This window comes from Solanum tuberosum, unplaced genomic scaffold, assembly GCF_000226075.1.
Source record: "Solanum tuberosum cultivar DM 1-3 516 R44 unplaced genomic scaffold, SolTub_3.0 scf00039, whole genome shotgun sequence".
NCBI lineage: Eukaryota > Viridiplantae > Streptophyta > Magnoliopsida > Solanales > Solanaceae > Solanum > Solanum tuberosum.
In genome coordinates, this window is record NW_006238968.1 from 2,496,922 (window position 1) to 2,515,784 (window position 18,863).

At 36.3% G+C, this 18,863-nt stretch overlaps 1 protein-coding gene across 3 annotated transcripts; it reads right to left on the bottom strand.

Annotated features, from left to right (window-relative positions):
* Nucleotides 1-9,765: 9,765 nt before the first annotated feature.
* LOC102597053 (BUD13 homolog) lies at nt 9,766-16,316 on the bottom strand. Of its 3 annotated transcripts, none has more exons than XM_006343330.2 (9): nt 16,178-16,316; nt 15,336-15,559; nt 14,311-15,247; nt 13,998-14,065; nt 13,854-13,921; nt 12,223-12,326; nt 10,547-10,619; nt 10,206-10,383; nt 9,766-10,100 (listed from the first exon to the last, which is right to left on the bottom strand). In XM_006343330.2, the coding sequence occupies exons 2-9, from the start codon at nt 15,535-15,537 to the stop codon at nt 10,015-10,017; spliced, it is 1,716 nt and encodes a 571-aa protein (XP_006343392.1). In that variant the 5' UTR covers nt 15,538-15,559; nt 16,178-16,316; the 3' UTR covers nt 9,766-10,014. The 3 variants fall into 3 exon arrangements, with proteins under 3 accessions (XP_006343392.1, XP_015162364.1, XP_015162365.1); XM_015306878.1 differs by having other exon boundaries at nt 15,336-15,627; XM_015306879.1 differs by lacking the exon at nt 16,178-16,316 and having other exon boundaries at nt 15,320-15,444.
* Between the last annotated feature and the right edge of the window lie 2,547 nt (nt 16,317-18,863).

Below are 18,863 nucleotides of genomic sequence, written 5' to 3' on the forward strand. Positions count from 1 at the left end.
GTACTTAAATGAATGTTAATGACTTGTTGTGAAAGGACTTTCTCACATTAATGGGGTTCTTAGGTGAAAGGCTATTCTCATCTTTGAATCTATGAGCTTTCCAATGAATGAATGAATGTTGGGTTGGGATGGATGCTCATCCGGGAGTTGAGGTTGGGTATCTAGTAGCAATCCCTTATCCCATAATGAACTCAAGTCATGAATGTAATGTACTCCGTGGGGAATAATTCTAAGCACTGAGAGAATATGGCTTGAGATGGGTGCTCATCCGGGAGTTGAGGCGAGGTACTTAGTAGCAATCTCTTGAGATGGATGCTCATTCATGATTAAGGCGGGGTATCTAGTAGCAATCTCCCTATCCCTTAAACTATGTGCCCATATAGGTCTAACTAGTGGATCCACTTAAGGTTAAACAACGATGGTCCTACCTTAGGCAAGTAGGAATCCATTTATCCGGTGAGGGTGACACTGGGATTCCATGTCAAGCTCACATGGTCTATGTCGGTTAAGGCTTACCCCCACAATAATGTTAATGAACTATGTCTTCTTAAGGGTGTACTACTTAGTGTGGGTGGTGGTATGAGACGCCATCTATGCATTGCACAAGTAGGCATTTGAGGGAGGTTATGATGTGTTCCTTATAATGTTAATGAAATGAATGGGCTCTTATGATGACATTTATGAGAATGTTAATATAATGTCTAATGAATGAAGGTGCTCTTAATGTAATGAAGCTAATGAAGAATGTTGACTGTTAAATGCTTATATGCATAAATGTAAAGATGCATGCTATACTTGGATTGTATTATGAGTTACTTCCTTGTCATGACTTATTGTATATGAATGTGCCTTGTCTATGGTGACTTCAAAGGAGTACTTAGTGTAAGTAGTAGTATGGGATGCTACTTATACATTGCACAAGTATGACTTAGAGTTGTCTTGGATGTTGGTCTTAATGTGATGATGTGACTTATGTAATGTTTATGTACTCTTATATGCTTTATTGTGTGAAGATGGAAAGGTTGAATGGTAAGTTCACTTTTGGTGACCTTAAAGTGGTACTTTGGTGTGGATGGTGGTATGGGACGTTATCCATACATTACACAAAGTATAGCTTGAGGGTTACTTGAGGTGAAGGCTTAAAGTGAAAGGTAAAGGTTCATATGTGGATTATGTTCTAATGTGAAAATGTTACTTGTATGTTGGTTGTGACTTATATTATGCCTCTTTTATCAATGTTCATGAAGATTTACTAAAATGGCACATATCATGACTTTCAAACAAAGATGTCCTTTTTAAGCATATTTTTGCATGACTATCATACTTAGTACTTTATGTGTTAACCCATATTTTCTTTACTCTTATGAAGTGTAGGGATTGACACTCAATTTGATTCTTCCTAGTCAAGCTTGGAATAGAGTTCTCCAAGACATTTTAGGTATGTCCTCATAGATCTAGGACAGGGACTTTTAATGTTTCTAGTTCTTTCGTATTTTAAGACTATTGCTAAGATTTCGATTGTAAAGGGGCCATGATCTATCTTGTTTAAAGTTTTGTCTAAGATGGCCAGTGAGACTTTAGTATTCCACTACTTTATAAATAAAGGTCTTTAGATTATATGGTTTTTGAATAAAAAGTTTTACTTTCGTACTATTTCTATAACCTATGATGAATGAATGTTATGAGGCTTGTATAAGACCCCTTCGGGGTCGAGTACACCGTGTCGCTTCCGGGGTATAGTCTCGGGTCGTGACAAGTATAATATGAGAAAGTAACTAGAAGTGAATGACATCTTGTCCTCGAACCATGAGGACTCACCATAAGTCTTGGAGATAAGCAATCCAAGCCCTTTTAATGTTTCTAGTTCTTTCGTATTTTAAGACTATTGCTAAGATTTCGATTGTAAAGGGGCCATGATCTATCTTGTTTAAAGTTTTGTCTAAGATGGCCATGTGAGACTTTAGTATTCCCCTGCTTTATAAATGAATGTCTTTAGATTATATGGTTTTTGAATAAAAAGTTTTACTTCCGTACTATTTCTATTACCTATGCTGAATGAATATTATGAGGCTTGTATAAGACCCCTTCAAGGTCGTGTACGCCGTGTCGCTTTCGGGGTGTAGTCTCGGGTCGTGACAAGTAGAATATAAGAAAGTAACTAGAAGTGAATGACATCTTGTCCTCGAACCATGAGGACTCACCATAAGTCTTGGAGATAAGCAATCCAAGCCCTAGTCAAGAAAGGAAGTACACATACGCCGGAACCTACACTTTGTAAAAATGTAGAAGAAATAGGGGTTAGCACAAATATGTACAAAGTATGGAAGCCATGCAATAAAAATCCTTAAAACATGCTAAAAAGGACAATTTAGTTGAAAAACATGCATTTGTCAAGTTTGAGAATCACCATGCACTTTCAATGTAGAAGACAAGTCATAGCATATTCATCATATAAATCCTCATAACATAGTAGAGCCATTACCTTAGTAACCCTGAGGTATACTTGTGCAATGTATGGTTGGCATCCCATAATACCAACCATACTAAGTACCCCTTTGAGGCCACCTTAGTCACATATATCATCCTTAGACCTCATCATAATCAATAGTCATAGACAAGGAAAATAGTCATGTACATTAACTTGAACATAAGGAAAGTCATTCCTAGCAACAATCCATCAACATACATGCATACATTCATACATTTTCATAGCATTATAAAGCACCCCATAACCCCTTGCAAAGTCTATTTGTGCAATGTAAAAGTGAAGTCCCATACCCCCACTCATACTAAGTAAAGCTCATTAAGAAGTCATGAGAATAGTCCGTGTCATATTCATAATCTTGTCATGTAGGGAAAATAGTCATAACCGACATAGACTGTAACGAACCTAAAAATGAACTAGTGAAACTAGAGCCTCACATGTGAGTTTGGAGTTAAGAACTTGATGAAATGATGAGAAATGACAGTGACGTCCGGAAACTAGTCATTTGAACTAGTGAGTTGTAAGGGTCAACTTTAAATGGTCATATCTCTTAGCTCAAAATGAATTAGGTGGGCCATTACCTATCCTATGAAAGGTCTTTGAGTCCTCTTTCCAACGCCACCGAGTTTGCCCAATTCCGACCTTGGAGTAAAAAGTTATGCCTGAAATAGTGAAGCACTGTCCAAAGGACGAGTTTAGACGGGAATGGGCACAATTTTTAAGTCAAGAATTTATGGGTCCTTAGTCCTTTTCCAAAATTGACCCTATGTTATTTTATTCTTTTCCTAGCAACTATAAGACCTTTTTATGACTTAATCCCTTTCATTTAAGTCACTCCTCTTAGAATTAAAAAGAAACCCATCTCCTTTCATATATTTCTTTCAAGTTCAAGGAAGAAGAAGGGTGAAGAACTAGGGTTTCAATTGGAGGCTTCTTTCATCGATTTTCGTGGGCTTTCTCAATAATAAGGTATGAGGACTCTTTATCTTTGATCCCTTTTCAATCAAAGAGCTAATTCAAAGTATTTTCAAAGTTCTTCAAAAAATCCTAAAGTCCTAATTTCGATTCTAGCATGGGTTCTTGCATAAAAAGGGTTTTAAATGATGATTTACATTGTTATTAATGATTATTAATGGTGTTTAGAAAGATATCCCCATGAACCCATGTTTTCTCAAATTTTCTAAATTTCACCATAAAGTGGGTGTATTGATTTTGATTAGATGATTATAAAAAATTGTGTTTAGTATGGTATGGGCTATTCATATATGGTATTATATATGTTGAATTGTGAAGAATTGATGTTGAATTGAAGGATATGAGATTTGAGCCTTGAATGGGCAAATAGTGAATCGGTTCTTATGTTGATTGTTGGATTATGTTTAGCTTGTATTGTATAGCTAAATTCTACTATTATCTATGTTATTCTATTGTGGTATTATGGAGAATTAAGGATGGTGATTGTGGCTTGGAAAGGATGGTAAGTTGATCTATTTTATGAAAAATGTTGAATTAGTAGGGAATTGAGTAATGTTGGTTATGGCTTTGGAAAATGGTAAGATGGCTTAATCTCTTAGTATTGATATAATTGTTATTGGTTGGTTTGATCCACCTTTGGTGGAGGTGGTTATTTGTTGTATTATTGTGAATTGAGGCCATGAAGGGCATTATATGAATGGAAAATGTTGTGACTTGGTTGGTAGACTAAAGTGTCCCTCCTTGTTACTTAAAGTCTTGAATGCATGAATGTGTGAAATGGGCAAAACTAAGAAATGGTGCCCTTTCATAAGTCTAGCTTTCCTAAGTAAATGTAAAACCATGAAATCGGTAGACCTAATGGTGGTAGCCCTTCTCATGTGTGAAATGATGAACCTTGGATCGGTAGGCCTAAGGCACCCTTCTAGGGGGATTTAATGAGCTATCCTTATGAACCTTGATTGGCCATGACTAAGAAATGGGGCCTTTCTTGGGAAGAGGTACTATGAGTTGGTTGAACTAGAAAAGGAACCTTCTCTAAGTACATATGTGATTGAATACTCTATGGGAAACAAGGCTAGCACCGAGTGGATGTGGTTAGGAAGGTGGCCTAGTTGAGTATGAGATTAGGCACAATGAACTTCCTTGGACATCCCCTAAACCATGTGCCTACATGGGATGTGTCCTAGTTCTACCCTTGGCAAGTAGAACACCTTCCACGGTGTAGGGTTTTATGACACCGGATTCCATGTCTAGCTTGCATGGTCTATGTCGGTTAATGCCTATTCCCATCATGTGGGATGTGCACTCTAGTTATTGGATAGGTTCTACAACGTGTAGGTAGTAGTATGGGATGCTATCTACACATGGCACGAGTAGGCTTTGAAGATACTAAAGTGAGTTCCCTAAGTCTAACGACTATTATGTGAAAGTCCCCTTATGTGCTTGAATGTCTCCAAAATGGTTTCTTAAAGAATGTTGGTCTATTGATGTTATGTTGTAAAGGAAATGTCCTTATCTAAGGTAATCTTGGGGAACACTTAAGTGTGCTTGAAGAGGTTGTATGGGCGGTCACTTCTTGTCTTACTCAAGTGTGTCTTAAGGTTATATTAGGTAGAGGTCCTATGGTAATGAAATGGCATGTGTTCCTTTAAAGTTAAGCATGGGTTGTATATGAATATATGTTGAGTATGTATACGGTTGGCTATGGTTTTATATGTGAACATTGACTTAGTATGTTATATTGTAATGGTAAATTTTCTTATCTATGGTAACCCTTAGGAATACTTAGGTGTATATGAAGAGATTGTATGGGCGGTCACTTCATGTTTCACTTAAGTGTGGCTTTGGGTAACTTGAGATAGAGGTCAAGAAATGATGAAAAGGCTTACTTGTATTTTTTTTCATGAAGTTTTACCAAATGGCATAAAAGCATGTTTCTCCAATAAACGTCCTTTTTAGCATGTTTTTGCATGGCTTCCATACTTAGTACTTAATTGTGCTAACCCCTTTCCCTTTTTGGATTAAAGTGTAGGGATTTGGAGATGATGACATGTCATGGCTATTTGATAGGTTCTAAGTGTTGAAGATGAAGACTTGGTGAGTCCTCATAGATTCGAGGACAATACCCTACATGTTTCCTTTGATGTATTTCTAGTATTGTTTAAGTTGTGTATAGGATTAGTCCCGAATTTTGTTCTCTAAAGTATTAGATGGTTTTGAGACATCATGTATAAAGTCTAGAAAGTCTTCCGCTTGCTTTATATATATTTTTTTTAAGAAATGTTTTCTTGGTAAAGAATGTTTTTAATTCCTTATTGTTTTAGTGTCTATGCGATGAATGAATTGCTAAGAGGCTTGTATTAGACCTTTTCGAGGTCGAGTACGCCGGTTACGACTAGGGGGTGATCCCAGGTTGTGACATAGACCACGTGAGCTACATGGAATCCGGGGTCGTGTAACCCCACACCGAAAAAAGGTGTCCTACTTGCCTAAGGTAGAACTAAATGTATTAGCTTTTAGGTGGATCCACTAGCTAAAGACCTATGTGGGCACATAGTTACGGGATAGGGAGATTGCTTCTAGAAACCCAACCTATTATATTGGCGGAGGAGCTTTCATCTCATGTGAATAATTTAGATGACCCAGCCTATTGAATTGACATGAGAGCCTCTACCTCACTTTTCATATCCACTCGATGCTAAGCATTATTTCCCAAATTATACATAATTAGTCTTGAATTGTATTTACATGTGTGAAGGAGCATCTTACCCTTCATTCAACACAACTCATAAAATAGCTCATAGATTCAATTAGGTGAGAATGGACTTTCAACCTTAGAATCATCATTCACATGTGAGTAAACCTTTCACATTATGTTCTTAGTGTTTCATAAGAATATCATTTCAATCAACACAACAACATTATCATTATCCTAGACAATTCATACATGGTCATGTGTAAGGGTAAGGGGAGAATGATCTTTCAACAATACCACAATTTACACAATAGTCATAGGATCTTCACTTTCTAAGTGAATCATAAGTTCATACACAATTTTCATCAACATGTACAAACCCTCATAATTTACCCTTCAAGGGTCATGAATCACGTCTCACAATCACACCTAGAAATACTACAATAGGCATAAATAACAACTTAATTTCAATGACTAACATACCATAGCCACAATTCATAGTATTCCTCTTGCATCAATACACCCATCACAATTCATGAAATTGGGTCATGGAGAAATTCATGGGTTCATGGGGAACTTTATCGTAAAATCACCAATAAACAACAATTCAATCATAATAATAGTCAATTAACTCATTGAAATCGTTTTTAGGAGAACCCATGACATAGATTGAAAACCCTAGGTTTTGAAGAATATACTAACTTGAAATTGAGAGTTTTAAGGCTTCATGGAAGAAATCTTTCCATGAATCAAGACCCCCATACCTTGATTGAAGATTTCCACGCGAATTGGAGTTGAGAAGATGAGTTCTTGAGCCCTAGCCTTCAAGTTCTTGGTCTTCTTCAATGGAAGATTTCTAGTGAGAGAAATATTGTGAGGGAGAGGATTTTGGAAATTATTTGGGTGTTTGAATATATATGACTTATTTTGGGTGAATTTGGACTTAAAACAACTTATATAGTACCTCTAAAATACCCAAAACGACTCCACTTTAATTGGACTAAAATAGGAAATGACTTAACTAACCCTTATTAATTGACCACGCCCAAGTGTCACGAGCCATGGTAAGGACCATGACCCGTGGTCCTACCCGTGAAGGTTGTGGCAGTGGCTAGGGTTTCGGTGCACAAGCTACTTGCCCAAGTCATCTTCACGGAGGGCAACACGAGCCGTGGTCCCTTCCGTGAAGTTGAGGCAGTAGCTAGGCTACTTTGTGCCACAAGCCACTTGCCCAAGTCATCTTCACGAAGGGCTCTACGAGCCTTGGTCAAGACCACGAGCCGTGGTCCCTTCCGTGAAGTTGAGGCAGTGGCTTGGACTTTTGGTAGCTAATTTTCCATGGCCAAGGAAGCTTCACGAGCCATGGTGTGGACCACGGTCCGTGGTTCCACTCGTGAAGGTGGGGCAGTGTTCTCCAAGCTAGGGGCAGCCTTGGCCTTTGGCTTTGGCTTGGTCCCTTTGCCTTGGCACTTTCCCCTTGGCCTTGACTCTTATAACCCTCATTCAAGACGTTCACCCTCACGTTTAGGCTCTAGTTTAACCTAACATTTTTCGGAGTGTTACAGTGATGGACTGAGTTTGTCCTCGCGCCCTACATCTACTTTCTATCAGTAAAGAATAATCTAGGGTTACATTCTTAGTTTTGATAATTTATTATATGAGTTGTGTTGTTGAATTATGAATTCTATTCTTGATTTTTGAGTTGCTATATCTTGCATTGAGATTCTTGTGTTGATTGTTCATGTCTATTTTTTTGCATGATTCCTATTATTGTGTTACTATCGAGTTAGCTTTGAGAATCCTTTTAACGAAACTTTTTGTCTTAAATTGATTTTTGAGAAAGTAAAGAGAGTTTTAAGTAGAGTTTAAAGAGTGATTTGAACAAGAGTATAAGGGAACTAAGTATTCCCAAATTATCACTTTTTACATTGAGAAAAGAGAAATTTTGATTTCTAATCAAGTTAATGAGTTCAGAGATATTTTAGAGTAGTACCTCTTTTAAGAAGATATTTTGAGCAATTGCCTCACATTGAGAAAGAATGTGTTTTATACATTTGAGCATGCATATATATATTTATTGAGAGTAGTATTGAGCACCGATATGGGGATGAGTTCAGACAACTCACATTCCTCATAAACCATGTAGCCAACATAGGTAAAGGATCGTACTTTTTAGACAACTCCTTATTGCTTTCGAGCAGAGCTTTAGTGGTTCCACTTAGTTGAGATGTTCTATATCCCGACAAGATATAGGACAGTTCTGACAGTGTGAGCGAGACGTTGTATCATCACGTTGCTCATAGTAATGGTTGTCGGTTAGAGAATCTCCCAAATAGAGTTAAAAATGTATTTTTATCATATCACTTAATATGATGAGTTCAAAGATGAGTAAGTATTTGTGAAAGTTTAAATGTTTTCACTCCTTTATTTCTTTACATCCAATTGAGTATATATTTATATCTATTGCAATCCTTTCATTTAGTTATTTCAGTCCAGCTACGTTACATACTCGTACATTCAATGTATTGATGTCATTCGACCTGTATTTTTTCATGATGCAAATATAGGTGTTTAGGATCATCAACAGGCGCTCTGTTGATATCACTTTGCACTTCTTGCTAGCTTTGGTGAGCCTTCCTTGCATTCCAGAAGACTCCACTTTTATCTTTTAGTTTGTTGATTTGACGTATCGTGGGTCTTGTTCCAACATCCATCTAAAATAGTAGAGACTTCATAGACAGTTAGTTTTGAGTATGTTTTCAGTATTCCTTTGTTAAATTGTATTTCAACTATTATTGCTTTGGGAGTACATTGGGACAGTTGGGTACTTTGAGATTAAATGTTGAATTTTATTTTAAAGCTTAATTCTTCTTGAGCTAGTCTTCCGCTAAGTAGTCAGTCAGGCCAAGGGTTCGCTTGAGGATCATCGATTGTTCTCGAGTGTCAACCACGTCCATAGTATAGACTCGGGGAATGACAAATTACTAACCCTTCTAAAAGCGATAACGAAATATATTCTACAAGTATAATTATGTCGTAAATAAATCACGCCAACATAACAATTAAATCAAGTATTTTTTTTAAAAGTACCACTCACATCACTGGTAATATTACAATGTGCCTTGGATGCATCAAATTAAATCCATGTCAGCAATTCCATGACAAATATATGAGTGCGCAATGCAAATGAAATGTAATGCACTGGTTAAAATTTGGTACACACACTTTTTCTATCAGATAGTCGGGACTCATGGAGGACTCACGATATCTAAGCATAAACGATCTCCACATGCCTGTGCAGATGATTTTAACGTACTATCATAAAATCAATCAATTGTCAGCACGAATGATTTCTACGTGTCTAACTCATAAACATAAAGCAATCACAACACGGATGATTGTAAGCAATCACATAGCAAGTTTTTGTCTTACAAATTGTTGCTATCTGTATAAAGGAATCAGACCAAGTGTAATACATTTGAGGGCAAGGTGTTAGAATTAGGACTTGTTACAAAGTACAAACAACCAAAAGAAGAGAAAAGAAAACAAATAACACACAACAAATTTTAGCTCAAAACGCAAACCCATTTCCAATACTCAACAGCACAAGTAGTAGAATCAGCAACCCGTTTATATCAAATTCGAGCATTAACTCAAAATTTAACCCACGAATAAAGAAGAAACACGAAAACATTTTCAACATCTTATACAACAAAAAGATAACAATGGATGGTTAGGTACTAAAGGCAATACAACAAGTTGGGATTATATAAGACATAAGTCTTTCTATGTAAATGACTGAAGAGAAGTGGAGGCAGTTATTCCATTCAAATATAAAGTTAAAGGAAACTGGAACAAGTCACATGTCGGACACAGACCACAGATATGCTTCTTTTTCTGTTGCTTGTTTCTCATTCGTCCTCTTGAACAACTCCTTCTCATATCCTATTAGACAAGAATAATCATTGACGTCACCAATATTGACCAGAGAGGAAAATATACGAAGCTTAAATTAGCGATCTATCTAGAAATAATAAGAAGGTCCTATACCTGTGCTCCGGTCAACCCCATCCCAGTGTCGCCCTGGCCTTATCCCATAACGATTAGGTGCTGCATCCAAGCCTCTTTTTATCCAGCTGTGAGAAGGGATATCCTGAGGGATTATAAAACCAGAGTCCTTCATTTTCTCGTTAGCCCCAAAGTCCGGCAGAATTGGATCCAGCTTTTTCTGCAACATCCAAGAATGCAAATCATATTTAGTGAGACAGAGAGGAGTCGGACATCAAAGAAGAACCACAGACTGTCATCGTGAAAATATGCAGAATCCACCCCAAAACAGATAGAATAGAATATATGCACTCAAAAGAAAGTGGTTGGGTAGAAAAAATCACCTTAACCAAATGAGCCATTGGGTCACCCCATCGAACTCTTTCCTTCAGCATCGTGTCGAGTTCTGGATCATCTCTGCCAGGCAAAATTAGAACACATAAATATACCATGTCCACCAACCACTTCAACTAGTAGAAACATTCTAGAAAGTAAAGTGTTTAAAATAAGATAACATGTATGGATTGCAAGTTTAGTCACATAATAAGAAATGAAATTGAGGTGAGGTTAGGCAATTTTTTTTTTTTTTGAGAATGGTAACTTTGAGGTTAGGCAATTTTGAAAGTGCCTAAAATGTAAAAAATTCAAATATCTAGGCAATCCAAACATAAATTAACTATGCTCAATCTTACAATAGAATGACATGATAGATGAAGAAGTACTATATAGAATTAACATATGTGGCTGAAGTGAAAAGTGCTACCAGTTGTTGTGTGAAAGGAGGATATACTCATAAGAAGAAAGTACGTGAGCAGCAATGGTGAGTGCGAGTGAATGTTTGGGCCTCTAAAACCCAACATATTCACAAGATGAGTGTCATAAAAATGTGGATGACAAGATGGATGATTAAACAAGTCTAGAAATAATCTCATCTCATAGAGGCATGCATAGCACAACCAGAGGATAATACGAGAGAAGGTCATGTGATTGGTCTGATCATTTTTTATGTAGAGACCTCCAAATTCATCGGTCGGATAGTGTGACAATATGATTATTATAGGTGTTCAAAGGAGATGGTCACATGCAAGGAGTAAGTCTCATAGACCTACAATCTTTTGGATGTCATGCCAACTTAGAGAAGAACAGAACAGTAGAGACAAAGCATCCATGTAGGGGTCAACTAGTTGGAATTGAGGTTTAATTGTTTGTACTGGGAAGACTTACATCAAGTCTAGTTTCTATTAGTAGCCCATTCATTTTTTATACTAATGAGTATGTCTATGAAAGGATATGCATGAGATCATTAAGTATCTCAATTTTAGGTGACTCCTCATTTGTCTTAAAACACATTATTGAGTACAGAAATGAAATGGACCCAAATGGAATAGAATAAATAAAGAGAATACCTGTAACCGATCCCCATTACTTTTGGAATTGAGGCGTAGTATTGTGCACACAAAAAACTAAGTTGACAGATCTATTCAAGAAGAGGTGGTTTCTCAAATATATCACGCACTACGGTGTTTCAACAAGTGTATGCAATGTTGCCAAGATTGAGCAAATTGAAAGGAGAATGTAATAGTGCCTCTGCCAACTCTATAGAACTTAATAAGATGCTTCCTAATGGTGGCGTAGTTTTAGAACTCGGGATTTATGTAAAAAAAAGCCTCACAAGATGTGAAAATGATGCAAGTAAACTCATCTCAGCCAGCAAGAAAATTTTGAAGTCTTATAAATATGTAACGACCAACAGGCAAGGCTACTAAAAGCATATAGGATGCCCAATCTTTAAAATATAAATACAGGTTCAATAATCCATCTTCTAGCACTATGCAGTTACATGTTAGTAAAATCCAGAAAGAAGTTTAAAGAATTAATGAATATACGTTGAAAGACATACTTCTATTGCAGAAAGTGCAAAGGCAAGAGAGTACACACATCATCCCAAGTTCAAACCTTCTAAACACATTGATCCATCTTTAAAAAAAAACGACAAGGAATATTCTAGTAATGTACAAACCTGCTCCGTGCAAATGGCTTGTCCTTCTCACTTTCCAGTTCCTGAAGCCTAACCTCCATCTCACGCTTTTGAGCCAAGCCCTTTCCCCATTCCAGTTTTATTTCCTGATACAAGGATAAAAACAAAAGAAATTTACAAAAGATTAACAAGCAGCAGTTGACTGTGTATATATGCACTTCAGAAAACATAGCCTGATCTAAACACATACAAGGAGGAGGAGAGCTACGGCAATTGACGGTCATGGAGAAGACCAAGTGATGTAGCACTGAAAGAGAGACTTGGAGTAGAAAGAAGGGAAAATTGGAGAAGAATACAGAAAATTTGAAGGAAATCAATTCATAAAGTGCTACGCGTCAAGTCAAGTGTCTCGAAACGAATTACAAATGTCTACTTATAGAGTAGGAAAAGTGAAAGGTAAATTCAAAAGATCAGCTGTGAGACCAATAATCTATCTATATATTATTTTAAAAGAACAAATGTCAAAACACAACATTGAACAACAAAAGTATCTCCAAAATATTGAAAGACTTTGTAGTCTCTTTCAAAATAACCCATCCATTCAAGGGACTAAAACTTGTTGTTGACAAAATTGGTACTATCAGGATTTTGAAATCAACTAAAATTTAATATTTTTGGATACTTCTTCGTGGAAGGACTCCAAATTTAAATAGGATCAGATAGATTGTTATAGGATTCTCTATTTAGATAGGAATACAGTACAATCTTTAAAATAAAGTTTTGTGCTTTGTATTGTAAGCCCATATGTTGTGCGTTAGGAGGGAGCAAAGAGATCCTTGTAATGCAAATATCAGGTAAGAACTTTAGCAGGAAATGAATATTAGCACATAAATTCTACTCAAGAACGGGTTCTCCCAAAAGAAATATTACACTAAACTTTCTTAGATACAGACATTTAACTTCCGTGTTAGACAAGCCAAGAAGGACAGGATAGTCAATGGCTTTCTGGCCAGAAGTGAATCTGATTCGAAGGGGCTTGTGATCTGAAATCTCAACTACTACCAAATCCTTAGCTTTCAACTGACGTTTCTTTGAAGAAATACTACTGAAATAACATTCATCTGTCCCCTTACATATCAAATTGATTATTTTTAGAGAATAAGTAGACATTCCACGCAAGTGGAAAACATAATCGGAAAGGAGTATGCTAAACAGAGTACTTTTTGATTTGACGAGAGCCATTCATTCACATATCACTTAAGAATTTGCCAGCACTTGTCAGCAGCATAAAATATGAGGAAGCACTATTTGTGCAAATTACAGAAAAGTTGTGCATAGACGAATCTGGGAGAAGTTACACAAGAGATGGAAGAGACAATGAGGAAATTAAAAAAAGTAGTGATGAAGAACTACCACTACTACTACCCCACACTAACTAGCAAATGGAATACCCCTATATATCTAAGTTCCTAGAATATCTGCATTAAAAGAGTCTATTGTTGATTGTAGTCAATATTATTGGCTTGAATAAGATGTAGAAATAGGAAGAAATATGTGCCCTGAATTCTGGAAAGCTTGCACATCTAAAGTAACAAAAGTAATGCTGAAGAAAGACTAGCTCCAAGGTTGACAACTTATTCATGTAAATAAAACTATATATTAGATAAAAGTACCTTTGGCTTCTCCTTCTCTTCCTTCTTCTTCTTGGACTTCAAGAACTCCTCCTTTGACATCCGTTGTCCTGCAGCGATACAGTGTGAGACCAAATGAAAGACCATATTTAGTAACTATAAGAATAATTTACATAGTTCATGCACCTGTAATTTTATCCCGATATACCGGTTCAGCACCACGACCACTAACCAAAGGATCCATTTCCTGAAACCTAAAATAGAAATCATTGTTACTTCATCAATTAGAATTAGCTAAAGCAAGGATCAAGCATTAGTGGGATCTGGTGATGGTCATTTTCAAGAAAGCTTTGATTCTTTTAGCATAAAAATTTCCTCCCCAGAAAACAAGATTTGCCAGTCTCTTCGCACATTACTTTACTTGCCCTGTAATTCCAAAATGACCCTGAATGATGGCAAAAAAAAAGAAGATAAGGCACATGAAGTAGTATAGAATTACCTCATCCAGTCTTCCTTCTTTGTCCTATCAATTTCTTCTTTGATATCTTTGCCACTAACCAAACCAGTCTTTGGTCCCTGCTTCGTAGTGGATGAATCTAAACGTGCCTCCAGTGCATTTTGGGCCTTCTTTTTCCTCAAGGGCGAGAGATCTGTAGCCTGATCGGCTCTCGAATCACCTTGAGCACGGGAACCTCGTCGAGGAGGAGAAACATCAGAGATATCAGAAAGACTTTGGCCGTACTTTTGCCTCCGTCTTGGTGGTGACAAATCAGCAGAAGGCCTGGCTTTGGGTTCTGGTGAAGGGGTATCATTTCGAGTTCTACGTCTCCTTGGTGGTGAGATATCCGTATCTCTACTTCTCAAGGACTTCATATCAGATTCAGGTGTATCATTCCGAGCCCTTTGTCTACGTGGTGGTGAAATATCAGCATCTCTAGTGCTCAAAGGCTTCATTTCAAGTTCAGGTGTATCATTCCGAACCCTCCGCTTACGTGGTGGTGACAAATCAGCATCTTTTGCACTTGAAGGCTTCAACTGGGGTTCAGGTGAAGGTGTACGAATCCTAGTTCTCTGTGTATCATTCCTGGCACTACGTTTGCGGGGTGGCGACAGATCACCCTCTTGAGTTCTTGGTTGCTTGCGCCCACTTTCTGGAGATGGTGTATCATTTCGAGCCCTCGGTTTACGTGGTGGTGATAAATCAGCTGCAGGACTTGATGGATTAAGTTGAGGATCTGGTGAGGGACTATCATTTCGACCAGGCCTTTTCCGTGTCGGGGACAAATCAGAAATTTGGTCATTAGAAGTACTTGAAACAGATACCCAACCACTTCCATCTTCTGAAACAGAACCAAATGGACGTCTAGCTCTAATCTGTTCCAATCTCTTCATACGCTTAACTTCAATATCTTCATTTACCTGAGGCAGCTCTTCATCTGTAAAAGAACACAGTTAAGAGACACAGATAAACCAACACCAAAGGATACAAAAAATCAACAAAAACAAACCTTTGAAATACATTACCAGCTGACTCATCCTCTTCATCTTCAATTTTTACAGGCTTTTGCCAAACAGGATCTTCGTCAACGACGACAACACCTTTGACATCATTAGGTTTAACCTTCTTCTTTTTCTTCTGTTTCTTCTTTCCTTCTTCATTGGTGTTACTTTCATATTTTTTTAGGTACTCCTTCAGGGAGGTAGAGGTTGAAGATGGAGCCACCATTATGCTCAAAAATCAAAACTTCCTGCATCAGGAATCAATGCCAGGTCTTTCACTAAACTAAATCCATAAATCTAACTACACGGCATTCACCTGACAGACAACACAAGCATTATCTCCTTGCTTAATTTTCATACATAAGAAACTCCAACTGTATTCACTAGCATTTGGCCATAAATTTTAAAAATTTATCTTCAAATATCTGTCTAGCCATGAAATTTGATCAGGAAAATCTGACTCATACCAGTTTTTAGGTTTTTGAGACTTCCACTTACAAAACTTCAAATTTAATCCAAATTTAAATGCTTATCCTAACACAAGTTTAAATTCCAAAAATCACAACTAGTACAAAAGCTCAAATTTTCAAGTTTCAACTTCAAAAATCTATGACCAAACGGTATTATCTTTCAACAAAGTTTGAATTTACTCAACCCTAAAGCCATAAGTGCCTCAAAATTACAAATCTCTGTAGCTCCGAAAGAAGCAAAAATCCCTAAATTGGAAAAGCTAAGCTCAAATACGAATACGAAGATGCCAAATCACAGAGCAAGGAAATAAATTCGATTAAACGAAGAAATACAACTCGAGATCAAACCAAAAGCACACAGAGACAGTAAACCCAAATGATGAAGGAGATACATACATAAAAAAGAGACAATCAGAGCTGATGAAGGCGATGTAAGATATTAATGGCGTTCCAAGTACGTATTACGCCGTAGTAGAATGAACGCCTGTGCTTCCAAAAATCAAAATGGCCTGTGCTTCGATTTAGTTGTTTGATGTTCTATTTTTTTGACAAAAAAGGTTAAAAATATCCAAAATAGTTTCATTTTGGATTAAAAATCAAAGTCATTCTTGAATTTTCATATGGAGCACTTATAGTCCCTAATGTTTACAATATTGATGCACTTTTGGTCCTCCGTTAAACATTTACCTATTTTTAACATTAATTTTGTTCATAATTTTATGTAAGGAATGTCTCATCGTCTTTTTATATATTTAGTAGAAATAATAACTCTATGTAAGAGAAGGTGAGAAGAAGAACACCTTGTTTGGTTTAGTATAAATATTACTGCAGCTAAACTAAGAACATTTTAACATATGACATTGCAAGAAAAGAAAATTTTGTACTATTACACGTGAAATGGTCATGATGAACATCTCGACTTTACCTGCAATACGATTTCTACTAAACAAAACAAGGTGTTTTTCTTCTCACAATCTCTCACATGGAGTTATTATTTCTACTAAATATATAAAATGACGATTAAATATTTCATAAATAAATTATGAATAAAATCAATGTTAAAAATAGGCAAAATTTTGAAGGAGGACCAAAAGTGCACCAATATTACAAACATGAGGACTATTAATGATCCATATGAAAATTCAAGGATGACTTTGAATCTTAACCCAAAGATGAGAGACTATTTTGGCCTTTTCTCTATAAATCTTGTATAATCTTTTTTCAAAAAAAATATAAAGGGTAAATATTACAATTTTTTGTAGAGAAAATAGTCAAATGCCCCCCTAACCTATTAGTCAATTCTCAACTACACACTTAGGAGTCGTTTGGTAGGATGTATTAATTAAAATAGTCCTTGGATTAAAATTTAATCCTCCTAATACAATGTTTGGTCACACAATTCAACTCAAACATACCTAATACATGGATAACTTAATACATCATATGTGGTCTTATCTAATACCAAGGATATCTAGGGATTACTAATCCCAGATTTACTAATACTTGGACAAGGATAAGTATTATTTATGTGATGGAGGATATACAAATGGAAAAGGTTTTCTTTCACCTTACAAAGGGTATAGATATTGGTTAAGGGATTGGCAAGGTGACAACCCCCCACCTCGATGTCGAGAAGAACTTTTTAATATGAAGCATTCTAGGGCTCGTAATGTTATCGAAAGGGCGTTTGGTCTCTTAAAAGGGCGTTGGGGAATTCTTAGGAGCTCTTCGTGGTACTCTGTTAAAGTTCATAACAGAATTATAAGTGTTTGTTGTTTGACTCACAACTATATTCGTAGAGAGATGGATATGGATCCTTTAGACATGGATATGGAAGAACAAGTTGAGAATCAACCTGAACATATTGATGTTGTTGAATCGTCTGAAGAGTGGACCACTTGGAGGGATGAGTTGGCTCAATCAATGTGGAATGCAAGATCTAATCAGTGATGACACGTTAAGTTTTTTTTTGCGATGAATTTAGCTAGCTTGGGCTTTTAAGGTCAGCCTTTTATCAAAAGTTAGAATCTCTCTTCTGTTTCAGTGATCTAGTGATCTTATACTAGTTAATTGGGAGTCTTGAATCCTTTTTGTAACTTTTGGCATATGTTATTATGAAATTTGTGATTTTCTTAGTATGTTATAATTATTACTCTTCATTAGTTTCTCTACTAGTAAAATTTGACTTTATTTTACAACTCCAATCTCTTAAAACTAAAAGAACCCTGCAATACTAGTGCAAATTAAATAATTTCTGAAAGTTGATAAAGGAAAAGAAAACTAAATGATAAGTATGCATATAGAGAGAAAGGAATTAATATTGCTCTTCCTCTCTTTGATTTCCAGCAACCATGAAGATGGTCATTAGAGAAAGGAACAAATTGATAACGTTTACATAAAAGGATATAGAGTAAGGAACTTACCTATGTATTGTAGACAATGTATCCACATGAAGCTAGTCAGTTTCTCGACATAATTCCACTTGTGAATGTTTGCACGACCACCTGTTTAATGCAATATCTTTTAAGCTACTAATCTGGAGAGCCAACCACTTCTTGAATATATCAGTTTCTCCTACATTTTTTATTTTTTTTTATATCAAATGTTTCTAGAATCAGTTCTTAAGTTCATGACAAGGTTATAGATTTGTTCAACTATTTAATGTGTGCATTATTGTTATTATCATTATTATTTTCTTCCTATTTATTTTTATAATCTATTCCACAAGAATATATTGGCAAAATGAGCAGTCAAACATCTTCCCACACATAAAAAAGATCAAGAAATTCAACTCCTTCGACTATAAGGACATGGACTGCAGCAGAAAAACGAACTCTTATAGATGGATTAAAAGAGCTATGTGTTAATGGTTGGAGAGGTGATAATGGAACCTTCAAGCTAGGATACCTAAAGGAATTAGAATGTTATTTATGTGAACATCATCCTAACAGCGGATTGAAAAGGTGAACCACATGTCTTATCTAAAATAAGATATTGGAAGAAATGTTACGCAAGTATAGCTATGCTAAAGAGTCCAATACAGTGATGGAGCTATAATAATTGATGATCCCAAATTTTGGGA

Coding starts and splice junctions, on each gene's coding strand:
- LOC102597053 (XM_006343330.2), bottom strand. CDS start 15,537: ATGGTGGCTCCATCTTCAACCTCTACCTCCCTGAAGGAGTACCTAAAA. Junction 12,327..13,853: donor AAGAGAAGGAGAAGCCAAAG/GTACTTTTATCT, acceptor TCCTTGTATCAG/GAAATAAAACTGGAATGGGG. Junction 10,384..10,546: donor CAATGGCTCATTTGGTTAAG/GTGATTTTTTCT, acceptor TGGATGTTGCAG/AAAAAGCTGGATCCAATTCT.